The sequence below is a fragment of the Cervus canadensis genome, chromosome 32 (assembly GCF_019320065.1).
Source record: "Cervus canadensis isolate Bull #8, Minnesota chromosome 32, ASM1932006v1, whole genome shotgun sequence".
Classification (NCBI taxonomy): domain Eukaryota; kingdom Metazoa; phylum Chordata; class Mammalia; order Artiodactyla; family Cervidae; genus Cervus; species Cervus canadensis.
Genome location: NC_057417.1, coordinates 33,070,565 through 33,083,440, shown reverse-complemented (window position 1 = coordinate 33,083,440; position 12,876 = coordinate 33,070,565). Strand labels below are relative to the sequence as shown.

The following is a 12,876-nucleotide window of genomic DNA, read 5'->3' as shown; positions in this document are numbered from 1 at the left end:
AATGCTCATCGGCCCCTCTCCCTCCAGGGCATCCCCCTGCGGGCGCCCCTTCACCATCCGCTTCCTCTCGGGTCTCTTCTCCAGCTGGTTTTTCCCGAACACACCTCGCTGCCTCTCCTCCCCACACAGCCAGGCCCGGTTGTTGGTAATTTCTGCCGTTACCACGGCCTAGTTCCCCCAGTGGCGAGGTCTCTTCAAACCGCGCGGTGGCTCAGCATGGGCTTCGGCCCCGCGTCCTCGGATCCCTTTCATTTGTCACCCCGTCTGCACGTCTGTGTCGGTGAGTCACTCTGCTCATCGTTTATCTCCTTTCCAAGCTGGCAGAGACATGCTGAGACACCCTATCCTGCTATCAGATAAGATCCTCCGAAATGGATTCAGAATATCGGAAAGCCTCATTTGTTGGCCCGGGATGGGTTAGTCGAGTATTTCACCACGCTTAATTTTCCAGATAACCGAAACTTATCATTTAAAGAAATAGTGTATGTTTCCAATGTATATTAAAGAGTTCTTTGCATTGTGAAACCGGTAATATTGAACACCAGAGATATGCTAGAGAGAATTTTCAAATGGGGAGAGCCTGGAACCAGAAAAAAAAAAAAAAACACCTGAATTTCCTTCTGACTCGGAGTCCTGTGACGTACGTAAAAACAGCACTTTGCGCCGGCCGTGCTCCGGGGGGTGACCGTGGACTCGGGCGGCGGCGGACGAGGCCTCGTTATCTCCAGATGTGTCCCAGACAGCCACGTCTAGAGCTCGGCCCCGGCTCTAAACGTCTCAAGGCTACTTTGCCTTTTAGGTTCCTAGTCTCCCCAGTCTTTTTAGAAGTCCCTGCTCGCCCGTCCGCCGCGGCTCAAGGCCGCGTTGCTGCTGTTCACCGTGACCCCCTCTGCGCAGGCCGTGTGCTCTTTCCCTTGGTGGCCTTCCAGGGGCCGGGAGGCAGGCCTCCAGGCCCGCGCCCCGGGTGAGATGGATGGACCAGGGCCTTGTCTGAACCGGCCCCAGGACCTCCTGAGCGGACGCTGGACAGGAGGCTGCCTGGAGTGACCGGCAGGCACAGAGTGGTGAGCAGCCCTCCGTCTCGACAGCGCTCCAGCCCCAGGAAGAGAGCCGTCCACTCACCTGTCAGATGGGTTGTTGCTAAGTGCACCCTGTTTAGGCTGAGAGGCATGATCTGACACTGAGGGCAGACCCGGGGTCTTTCTGGCTGTGGGAACATTAGGATCAGACCCCTCGTAACCCCCGGGACAGGGTGTGCAGAGACGCGTGGGCCACGGCCGACTGTCCTCTTGTGCAGAAGAAGCCTGTCCCTTCCCACCGCCTCCTGTCCTGCCCATGCCTCCTCGGGGACAGGAGGGCTGCTCTGCGAGGCTGGTCCCGAGCCCGCGATGCGCCCCTCCTCCGGCTGCCGTGTCTTCCCCAGACCCCACCCACGTCAGCCCCGGCCGTCTGCCTCTGAGCACTAACCAGCCTCATCTCATGTCTGTTCTCCCTCCTGACGGTTACACAGAGCATCCTCTGACAGTTTGTGCCCAGGACCCTTTCTAACGAGCGGCCCTCAGGGTCCCAGTTCCAGCCCCGGAAAGCCAGCGTCACACTGACAGCCAGAGATTCTGGACCCAGGCCTCTCTCACTTGCCTCCCTCCAAGATGCAGTGCAAGCCCTGCGTTTCCCTGCTGCGACCCCATGGCGCCCCGGGTCCTGCCTGTGCCCCCGGCGGCCACTCCCGCCTGGTCCTCCACCTTTACCCCGATCCTCCCGGTCCTCGGCCCCCGCCTCTCCTGCGGGGCACTGCCTCTCGGATGCCGTCCCCGTCGTGGCTCCCCAGCTGGACGCTCCGGGCAGCCAGGGCCGGGGCCACCTCCTGGCTGTGTCCACCCCCGGGAGGGCGGGCTGGAGAGGGCTCTGCTCCTCCCTCCGCTCCAGCAGGGTCAGTGCACCCACCCTCCCCACGTCCCCCGCCTGCCGCTCGGCTTCAGGTGTCGGTGACGCGGGGTGGACGAGGCCGCCCTGGCGGAGGACGGGGGCCCGTCGTCCACATGTACCCTGGACCTGCTCCACGGGCTCCACGACATTTGTTCAGCTGAAAAGGCTGTCAATCACAGAGGGAGTCGAGGCAGGCGTGATGAGTTCTGCTCGAGTCGGGGGCGGGCGCAGAGGTCCCCACAGAGGGAGCCTGAGCCCTGGGTGCTGGGCGAGTGGTGGGTTATGGGCTTGGTTGCCCCGGGCAGCGCTGTGCTCTCAGGAGAGCGCCTGGGGGGGGGGGGGGTGGGCAGTGCTGGCAGGAAGGGGGTGCCGCTGAGGCCAGGGCAGCGGCGTGACCCCCGGCAGAGCTCAGGGCTCCAGGCAGCCCAAGCCTCAGGAGCGCTGGTGTTGTGGACAGAGCGGAGGGGCCCCTTTCCTGATTTAAAGCTCGGTTCACAATTAAAGAGAAAACAGGACGGCGTTTCAGGCCTGAGTTCATCCTTCACGGTGCTGATTTAAAGTCGCGGTCTATGTGAGAAATATTAGTTTGTTTATAAACCGCATGGGTGGGTTAGAGGGAGCTGTGTTTCTTAGGTAGCTGCAAGCACATAACAGCTTAATAAATTTCCAAGGGTAATGAGTGCATTTTTTAAATTAAAAATATCAAGTGTAATTATGGCTTTCTGTGCTGGCCTGTGTGGGTCAGCAGTAATTGATGTGTAAGGGAGACCAGAGCTAGCTGGTGGGTGAAGTGGGTCACACCCAGCATCCCCTTTCCAGCCCCCGCCCCCCTCCAGCAGGGGGAGAAGCCAGTCCTAAGGTCCAAGCAGCAGGGCCCTGCTCCAGGGCCCAAGGTGAGAGGGTTAAACACGGGCCTGGCAGCTCAGGATTGCAAGGTCGCCGCCCCGTCGGTGGTAGAAACCACGCGACTGGGTTTTGAAGCTTCATCATCAGTAAATCCCAGTGAAGACCTGTTCTGTTCGTAGCTCCTTCCCAGAATTTATCTGCGTTTCCATTTTATAGCCTTGCTGATGGGTTGTTTACTGTTTCCACGGGTTTTCAGTTAGCGTTTTCACCACAGTTGCCTTTCACTGCCGCTCCCAAATCTCCATTACCAAGCAGAGCGCAGGGCGACAGGATCACTGAGCAAGCCCAGTCGAGAGACGGCCACGCGGTCCAAGGATGCATATGGGCATTTTGGCTGGTGACTCAAATAGCTGGTGTTGGAAACTTCCACAGTCGACCCTGTTTCCCCGGCCTTTTCCTCTTACGCGGCTTGCTGTGTTCCCATTAACAGCCTCTCACTTCAGAAGCGAATTGGTGACCAAGTTTTCTCAATTAAACCATCTACTGTGTGAAACGGGCACTCCCCACTCGATTTCAGTGAGAGTCATTAGTTGTTTAATCCCTACCAGAGGGATTAAATCAAATTACGTTTGGAAAATAAAACACGTTGTGAATGGTGATGGTTTTTGTTTTTTTGGGAGGGCGGGGGAGGGCGGCAAGTAGTTAGTGTTTGTGTTCAGGGCCTGCTTGATGTTTTCCATTTTCAAAGCATCGCACACCAGAATCTGGCAGGGTAAGAGCCAGGAGGTTGTCACACCATTCTGATACACGCTTTTGTTTTTTTTTTTTTTCTTTCTTCCTTTGTGTCCTAGTGAGCTGCCTCATTCACCCCAGAACCTCGTGGCCAGCCTGAGCCCTGCCCACGGCCACGCCGTGGTGCTCTCCTGGGTCCGACCCTTCGACGGGAACAGCCCTGTTCTTTACTACATCGTGGAGCTGTCCGAGAACAGTGAGTAGGGACGCGGCGGTGTCGCCATGGGCCATAATCAGATTTCTCCCGGCTCTTAACATCTTTAAGCTTTCCTTCTGGCTCAGACCCACACCAGCCAGCGAAATGCTCCAGATGCTTCACGGAGTTTCAAACGGAAACCGCGGCTCAGGCTTCGGGAAAATGAAAGGGCGGCGTGGGCGCCCAGGCGGGCAGCAGCAGGGGTGGCCCCAGGGCCTCCCATGGGCGCCGGGGTCTGTGCTGAGGCCCCGGGCCGTGCCCGCAGGGCCGCCGGGTCTGCGTGGCGTGGAGAGGACACCGCAGGAGCGGCCTCTTGCCGTCAGGATCCTGACATAGCCGACTCCCATGGGCGTCGTCTCCTTGAAATCAGGACTGTTTCGGGCGTCTTTGTGCCCTTAATAGGCAGACTCCCTGGTGGAGTCCCCGAGGATGAGCTTGGTCACAGTCACCGACCCCAGGCCGTGAGGGAGGTGCCCTGTGGCGCCCGGGTTATGTAAAACAGGGCACGGCTTCAAACGCACGCCAGCTGTCCCCTCAGCAGTGTGCGCGGTTGGTCGGCTCTTTGTCAGACATCTTGCTTAAGTAAGAAGCAGGTTTTACATACAGTCATTCATTCCGTTCGTCCATGCATCTGTCCATCTGTCCAGTACTTAGGCGTCTGCTCTGCTCCAGGCACTCTGCTTGCTGGCTGCAGCGCTAACACGGTTAGCCCCAAGCCCTGACAGCAAGGACGTGGTCAGACGCGTCCTCACGTCCTGCCGTGCCATGCTCGCCCATTGAGGCACCTTCATTCCAAGTGCCGTAGGGAGACAGTGCGGGGGGCCCAGATGGGAGGTGGTCGGACGGCGCCCCTAGCAGGTGGGCGTGGCGGGAGGCCTGGGCAGGCAAGGGCAGGGGGCAGCGTGTCATCTCCAGGCGTTTGGAAAGAGCTTCTGAAGTGAGGACAGCTTTGGGGAGGGGCCGGGACACTGAGAAGGTGACCGAGGGCATCCTCTGCCCCCCGGCTCCCCTGCTGGGCCCACCTGAGCTGGCCACTGCCCAGACGCTTTCCCTCAGAGCCTCTAGAGGAGAAGAGTCCGGGGTAGTGCGCACCGTCATCACGACTGCATCAAGCACTGTTAACACAAACACTCTGAAGTGGAGAAGACCATTCTCTCCAGCCGGCCCTGACTTCGTCTGCAGCCTGGGCCAGGTCAGTCCACGCCACTCTCAGTGGATGAGTCACACGTCTCCCTGCCGAGCAGATAGCAAGACCGGCACTGTCATCTGGGCCAATGATCTGGGTTTTATTTTTATTAGGGAACAGCGCCCTTAAGAAGCCCCTGAACACGCTGGCTAATCACGTTCAGAAAGAGCTGCTTAGCAGCTAGTGTGCTGAAATGGAGATGGTAGTTGGCCTGTGCTGAGGGCTGTGCCAGCCGACAGTCCCCACGTCCCGCTCCTCAGGGTCCTGGCCGCCGCCGGCACCACCTGGCAGGCAGAGTCAGCTGCCGTCCCCCTGGCAGCCGGGGTCCTGCAGGGACCACTATGGCGAGGCTCAGCGGCGGCGGCAGGCGCTGGGTGACACCTGCCCTCTCGACGTGCCAGCGTCACTGGAGGGCCTCGTCAGCGCTTTCATGGAGCAGAACTCTGGAGCTGCCGCCGTAGTGTGTCCCGGAGCCAGCCCGAGCCAAAGCCCGTGTGTGCGGAGCGTGGCCCCTGCAGGCGTCCCAAGCTCCTGCCAGGGAGCTGGCTGTTCTCTGGTCCCAGGCATCTCTGCCAGAGGCCAGGGCCCGGAGAGAACTGCCCCGTCCAAGGCCCAGCCCGAGGGACGAGCCTACTGGGCTGAGGGGGGAAGGCCCAGTAGGGCCAGGGGAGCCCAGCGGACCCTCCACGGCGGTCCAGTGGTTAAGACAGCCCTCATCGACTGCACTGGGCACAGGTTCAATCCCTGGTCAGAGACCTAAGGTCCCACAGGCTGTGTGAGGCGGACAGAGGAACAGAGCAAGAGCTGGGGCTCTTGATGGCTTCACAGCAGGGACCCTGCAGACAGGCTGAGGACTCTACGCAGCAGAAGGACGGGGCCCGCTCTGAAGTGCTGGTTGAGTTTGATCAAGACTCATCTCTAAGATCGTTGCAGTCCCAAGGGGGCGAGTGCCAGAAAAGCCTGAGGGACTTTGAGGTGGCCCCAAGGGCAGGTCACCGGGTGGTGACCTCCGAGCCACCTTCAGGGTCACCTGATGCTCCAGGGGCCTGCACTTTTCATTGTTTTTGAGCTATTCTTACAACTCTAGAGTGATCTCGCAACTCTAGAGCTTTCTCCAGAAAGCTCGCAATGATGCAAATAATTCTTGTCCATAGGAATCGTGTGTCCTGGTGATAAGTCATGACCGTAGTAGTTGGTTATTGCTCTGAAGCTACTGGCCAGTTTTGCCCCTTTGTAAGTTCATTTTAGCCTTCCTGATGGTTAGCATGCGTGTATGTTGTTTGAATTCTCTTCTGATACATTGATTGTAACATCTTACTGGTTCCCTCATTAATCAATAGCAGCTAAAATCTTTAGTCTTTGCTGGTTGCACAGGAGATGGGGGTTCCATCCCTGGGTCAGGAAGATCCCCAGGAGAAGGGAATGGCTACCCACTCCATATACTTGCTGGGAAATCCCAAGGGTGGGAAGTCTGGTGGGCTCCAGTCCACGGGGCGGCAGAGACACCTCAAGGGCCCCAAATGTGTTTGTGCTTCCAGCAGCCTGGACACTAGCCCCAGGCCCACTTCTGACCCAGTCTCCAGCCGTAGTCTCTTCCTGCATAGAAGCACTCGTTGCTTAGAGAGCAGAGGCCAGGCTTATGGCGTGGTTCAGGTCAGTCCAGTCGCACAGTCGCGTCCCCGGGGAGGTGGGGAAAGCCTGCCTTCACGGCGAGACTGCTCACGGCTCAGCCCGCTCTCCTCCCGCACGGGTGTCTGTCTGTCTGTCAGCCTGCGGCTGCCACCCCGAGAGTATGTGTAGCCTCCTCCTCCCGCCTTGGTGTCATGAACTTCAAAGCTGACGCCTGGCTGCGTGTTGTCTTCTTGCCAAAGTGGCAGAGAGATTTTGTTCTTATGCTTCAGATTATTTGCAACCATCTTTGAAACACGTGTCACACGGATGCCTTCTCACCGCCTGTGAGAGTGAGGAGGTGGCTTCATCTGAGCCCACTTTCTGCGGGTTTTGCATGTTGAACCTCACAATGACAGCACTTGCTCCCATTTTAAAATCCACCCAGACCCTCCCTGTTGCGTCGCCCTGTCATCGGCGTGGAGCCGGGCTGAGGCGGGGGGCTTGGGGGCTTGTCTGCTACCCCCGGCTGAGCGCCCCTCCACTTCTGGGCCTGTCCAGGCCCCGCGTCTAGCCGCTCTAGCCAGTGTCTCCTTCTCTGATGCAAACGGCCTCTCCCGTTCAGGGACCACACCCTTCCCAGGACCGCGTCCCCTCGTGAGCCCACCTGGGGCACGTCCCGTGTCTCCCCCAGAGCTCAGGAGGCCCAGGCTGGGGGATGCAAACAGCTGACGGTCTCACAGCCTGTTCTTGCCGTCACTCTGGCCATATTCCTTAGCAGGGAATTTCATTTAGTTCCCAAGTTCTCAGCTCTTTTTGTTCTTCACTTTTAAGACAAAACTTAAAACTCTAACCCTGCAGAGTTTTATTGCTTCTCTAAAACAGATGCATCAGAGAAAGCCTTCCCAAAGTGGAGGCTGTGAAACTATTGTAACCGCCTGCTCTCTGGGGTTCTGAGTGAGACAGAAAATGCTGTCCCTTCCTGCTCCTTCTCCTGGCCCAGTGACCATCTCTGACTAGTCTCAACCTCTGCCCCAGCCTTCCTGGGGGAGCTTGGCCCATCCCTCCTTGGGGACCTTGGAGACCTCAGTCTTACCCCCAGGGGTGCCATGAGCAAGTCCGAGTCACAGCATCCTTTCAGAATTGCGCTTCAGTTCACTCACTTAAGGTATGTTTGATGCTGTGATAGAATCACGGAAGATCTCATGGTCTTCTCTCAGGAGTACAGCCTATTCTAAAAATGTTATTTCTGCCAGCTCGAGCTTGAAATTCTAAAGTGGCTCTACAAATTATATTCCTCTCATTCTTTTAATCATTCTTTATCCAGAATCCTCTAGAAGGATCTCATTTAACCTTCACGGAACCAGCTATTATCTGTGCTTCTCCTTTAACGTCTGGATGAGCTGTGATTAAGCCAGGGGAGGCTGTTCCGTGGCCCGGACACGCTCACCTCTGAGTTCTCACGTCCACCCAGAGCAGATGAGTGGCTCAGAGTGGGGATCAATTCCACAGCCCCCGTCCCAGCGGCTTCACCCTGAGGAGCTTGAGATTATGTGTTGTCTGGGCTTTGAAACTGTCTCTGTTGACACCATGACAATAATCTGAGGGCCCTTTAGCATAAAGAAGCAAATGCTATTCATCCCACCAAAGTAATTTCAATAACTCGTTGAGCTGAGCACTGAAATATAGGTCAGAGTCTCTGAAAAACTTGAAAATAATTACAGCAAGCACTTGAAAAATCATGAGGGTGGTTTAGAAAATAACCGTTAAGTATTGACCTGTGCTCATTTCATTTCATTTTTTTCTGCTGCTCTTTTCTTTCCAAATTTTGTAAATAAGTTTATGTTACTTTTTTGAGAGATACATACACATATATTTATATATGTCTATATACGTTTAAAAAAAAGACTTACCTTTAGTGTTACTGTGTGGATGTACAGTTCTCAGAGTCAATCCAGGTTTTCTAGCGTATGTGATTTCGGAGATTTTGTTAAGGAAAAAACCATTCAGGGCTTCCCTGGTGGTCCAGTGGTTAAGAATTGACCTTGCAACACAGGGGACGTCGGTTCGATCCCTGGTCCAGGAAGATCGCATGTGCTGCCGAGCAGCTGAGCCCGTGTGCTGCTTCCCCTGAAGCCCGAGCGCCACAGACCCCCCTGCTCCGCAACAGGAGAGGCCGCCGCAGCGGGAAGCCCACACAGCACCCGGAGCGTAGCCCCCACTCGCCACAATCACAGAAAGCCCACCCAGCAGCAAAGACCCAGCGCAGCCAAAAATAACTAAGCAAAATCACACGTAAGAAATAAAAACACTCAACGGTGAGAGGACCCCCGCGGGGATCTTGGGCAGGGCCGGTGCACATGGGGCCACGGGCCCCCCAGAGGGGGCGCCGGGTGACCGCTCTTCACAGCTAGTGGAGGTCGCAGCCCCTGCTATCAGCGCACCCCCCCAAAGGCAGCAGGTCCCCAAACAGGAGAGGCTCCCCTGAGCCCCGACAGGAGGGCCCACTCTGCAGAGCGTGAGCTCCAGGAGACCCCGTGGCCTTCAGTCCGGGCTCCCCACGTCCGGCCAGCGTGTGCCGGGTGGCCACACGCTGCAGCCCCGCCATCCTCCCTGCAGGAACCCCGGTGTCCACTGCAGGCCCATGTACCCCCAGTCCACACCGCCCCGTTAACCGGCCAGCCTTTCCCTGCCCCCCACCTCCTACACATTTTGTTTGAGAACGTTTAGGTTTACAGAACAGTCATGGGGAGAGAGTTCCCCAGATCCCACGCTCGGTTTCCCCTCTCATCAACTTGCCTTCGTGTGGGAACTTGTTGAAATCAGTGAGCCCATGTTGCCGTATGTTCAAATTGTTACCTAAAGGCCAGGCTTTATTCGGTCTCCTCGGCGTTTTGCACACGTCTGTTTCTGTCCCAGGACCCCACCTGGGCCCACACCCCATTCGGGGGCCTTGGGCGTCTCCGCAGGCTCCTCCTGGCCTGGCAGGTTCTCACACTTACCGTGATGTGGACGATGGTGGCAGTCTGGGGAGGAAGGGGAGTGTCGGAGGTCCTCTCACAGTTAGACTGGGGTGAGGGGTCTGGGGGGTAGACCGCGGGGCGCAGCGCCCTCTCACCGCCCCCCCCAACTACGCACCGCTCTCAGAGCGGCTGCTGCTGTTGATGCCGACGGGCCTGTGACGGGGGAGCTGCAAGTGAGCGTGCACCCGGGTTGCCTCCTCCGCGGCCCCATCCTGAGTGTGCACCGTCAGCCTGAGAAACCCAGAGCGCTTGCGTCCCGCGTCCACACGGCCAGCCCCGGCTGGGAGAGGAGAGTCTCCCCGAGCGTGACCTCCCTGGACCCCGAAGGTGACGGTCCAGAGGACAGCTCCCTTTCTGCATCCTCTCTGTGACAGAGCCCTTGGCTTTCCTGCTGCAATACCGAGCAACTGCCAGAAGTCGAAACAATGAAGTTGTACTAATCCGGAAGTGTCCATGACGTGGGAGGAGGATCAGGCCGTCATCCGTGCCTCCGTCTCCCGTGTGTGGATGCGGACGATGGTGCCTGCTGCGGGCCACCATGGAGCCATCAGCAGTGCCTGGCACGGCAGGTGCTTCCCCAGAGAAGGGACAGATCCGGGCCCTGGGGTCAGTCAGGCCCTCTGCTAGCTGCTGAGGCTCTGACAGTGACTCAGATGCATCCAGACGGAGTTTATCTCCTGGGTGGCTGTTTAAGTGGGTGCGTGTGAGTGCATGCTCAGTCACTCAGCTGTGTCCAACTCTTTTGTGACCCTGTGGACTTGCCCGCCAGGCTCCTCCGTCCATGGGATTTCCCAGGCAAGAATACTGGAGTAGGTTGGCCATTTCCTCCTCCAGGGGATCTTCCTGACACCGGGATCGACCCAGCATCTCCTACATTGGCAGGCGGATTCTTTACCACGGAGCCCCCTGGGAAGCCCCACTAGGTGGCTGTCTGTTATTATAAAATTCTTACAATAATACTTCTGTTTCAGGAGACACAGTGTGCAGACACTTGTAGCCAGATCAGCAGTGGAATTACAATTAGAAAAATAATAAATTTGCATCTTAATTTTCCTCTTAGCTCTCTCTGTAACCTGGGGGAAGTTGTTTTAATGAAAGCATGTTCATTCTTATTTGTACAAAAAAATACAAGGGACAGCGTCAGTGAGGTCTCATCGTTTCATCTACCAAGTGTACAACTGAGGACAGTGAAATGCTCACTGCTGGCAATGCTGTGACAGAACAGTCACTTTCTACAAGCTTTTCATCAGGAAAAATACTAAATACGCACAAAGGTACAGAGTATTCTTGTGTTCGGTTTCAAAAACCATCAATAGTTTACCGTATTCTTTCATCAGTACCCCCACTCTTTTTTGCCAGAGTATTTTAAGAGAAGTGCCAGAGACTTTGTCATTTCATCCATAAGTGATGCAGTAAATACTCAAACAGGGACATCAAACAAAATTAACAGAATCCTTAATATCATCTTACACTCAGTCCACATTTAAGGGTCCCTATTTTAAAAAAGCCTTTCACAGTTGACTTGCTTGAATCAGGATCCAAACCAGGTCCGTCTGCCGCGTTGGTGGCTTCGCCTCTTTCATCTCTTGATCGACTTTCCCTGTTTCCGGCCGCCCGCCCCAGGCCCTGCCTTCCCTCCCACCCCCGTGCCCTGCTCTCCCTGGTGCAGAAGCCAGGGCGCTTCCTGTCCAGCGTCTCCAGGCTCTGGCCGCTTGCTTCCCCCGGTGCCGTCTTGGTTCCTGCATCTTTGTTATCGCCCAGAGACACTCAGCCCCTGGTTGTGTGTGCCTTCTTGGCACGCACGTGTGTGTGCGTGCATGTACTTCCTGGGTGCTGCTGGGCACCCCGTACCTCGTCCCATGAGGAGACAGTGGAGACTGCTCTGCTGTCAGTGACGCTGGCCCGCCCAGGAGTCCAGGCGGCGACAGCCCGTATGTCTGGGGAGAAGCTACTTAAACTTCCTGGAGCCTTGGTTTCTCGGCCTGTTAAGCGGGGAGAGAGTGCCTCTTCCTCTAGAGGTCTCATGTGGTCACGGATGTGAAAGCCTCCAGAAGGCAGACGGCCGCACAGACATTAGGTAGTGACAGTGATAATGGTTTTTTTGGCAATTAAGGAAATTCTTTGGAAAGTAGTTTCCTTCCTCGAGTACCTTTAATTGAGAAAATGGTGATGCTCTTTTTTTTTAAATAAAAAAAAAAGCTTCCAGTACATTTGGGAAGATTGAAAACCATCAACTTTTTAACCAACAGACCGAGTGCAGGGGTGATTACCGCCTCCTGGTTTCCGGGCACTGGAAGCCAGGAAAAAGGCTCAGTGATGCCCATCTGTGGAGCAGAGGTTTGTTTCATAGCCCAGCTGGGGAAGACTGGAATTTCTTACTCTTCTAGATCAGAGGAGCAAAGGGCATCCCCAAAGGGGAGGGAAGAAGCTATTGAGACTTTTATGGGGTGGTTTCCTCTATCAAAAGGTTCTTCTGCATTCCAGCCCTAAGAGAAGCATCTCCTGGTACTCTTCTGTGAGGACTGGGGGAAAGAATCTTTTAAAGGGATTTTGTGTTATTGATTGTCAGGAACAGAGTTGCTACTTAAATTTTAACACTTCTCAGCAAGCTAGCAATTCCGAAGCTTGTGAATGAGCAAATCCTCCCCAGAACCACTTTTTTTTTTTTTTTGATACAAATCAGAGTGCCCATGAGATGGATCGGGTTCATTTGTATTAGTTTTCAGTTTAATCTCTCTTCCTGCCAGATCTTTTATCTTGGAGCAGGAGAGGGAAAAAGAACAAATAAAGAATCCTATAGATGCAGCAGGAGGACTGAGCAGAGCCCCAGGGTCCGAAGCAGATTAATAGGCCCTGTTGTCAAATCAGACTCGGCAGCGGCTCCTGCGGCTCGGGTGCACGTCCAGGAGCTGTTCACACCCTGCGTGAACAAATGGCCCCGAGTCAGGGCGCCGTGTGGGGCCAGTCGGGGTCCGGGGGTTGGGGGCAGAGGGGCCTGCGTGGGGCTGGAAGGCGGCGTCCGGGCGCTTCTCAGCCCCTGCCCTGTCGGTTCATCTTTAGTCCACGGGCTGGACCACTGTCCTTCTAATGCTGCCCCTTTGTGAAGTCGCCGCCGTACCTGGCTGAGCAGGTGAGCTGTTTGCTCCCAGACCCTTCCGTCTCTGTAGGAAGAGAGGGATGAAGAGAGTTTATTGCGTCATGTCGTTCAAGACCCCGCGGGAGCAGACGCACTCTTGGCTTATGGTCAGGGGGTCTTTACGCAGGGAGGAGTGGGGGGAGGGAGCTGAGTGACCAGGGGC

At 56.1% G+C, this 12,876-nt stretch overlaps 1 protein-coding gene across 6 annotated transcripts in view; it reads left to right on the top strand.

The window, feature by feature from the left end:
• The window catches only part of SDK1 (sidekick cell adhesion molecule 1), a 724,732-nt gene that overhangs the window by 548,465 nt on the left and 163,391 nt on the right, over window positions 1-12,876 (top strand). For all 6 annotated transcript variants that reach the window (XM_043455307.1, XM_043455310.1, XM_043455311.1 and 3 more), the window contains one exon: window positions 3,624-3,760. In XM_043455307.1, the coding sequence (XP_043311242.1) occupies window positions 3,624-3,760 (137 nt within the window). The remainder of the gene's footprint in view (window positions 1-3,623; window positions 3,761-12,876) is intronic.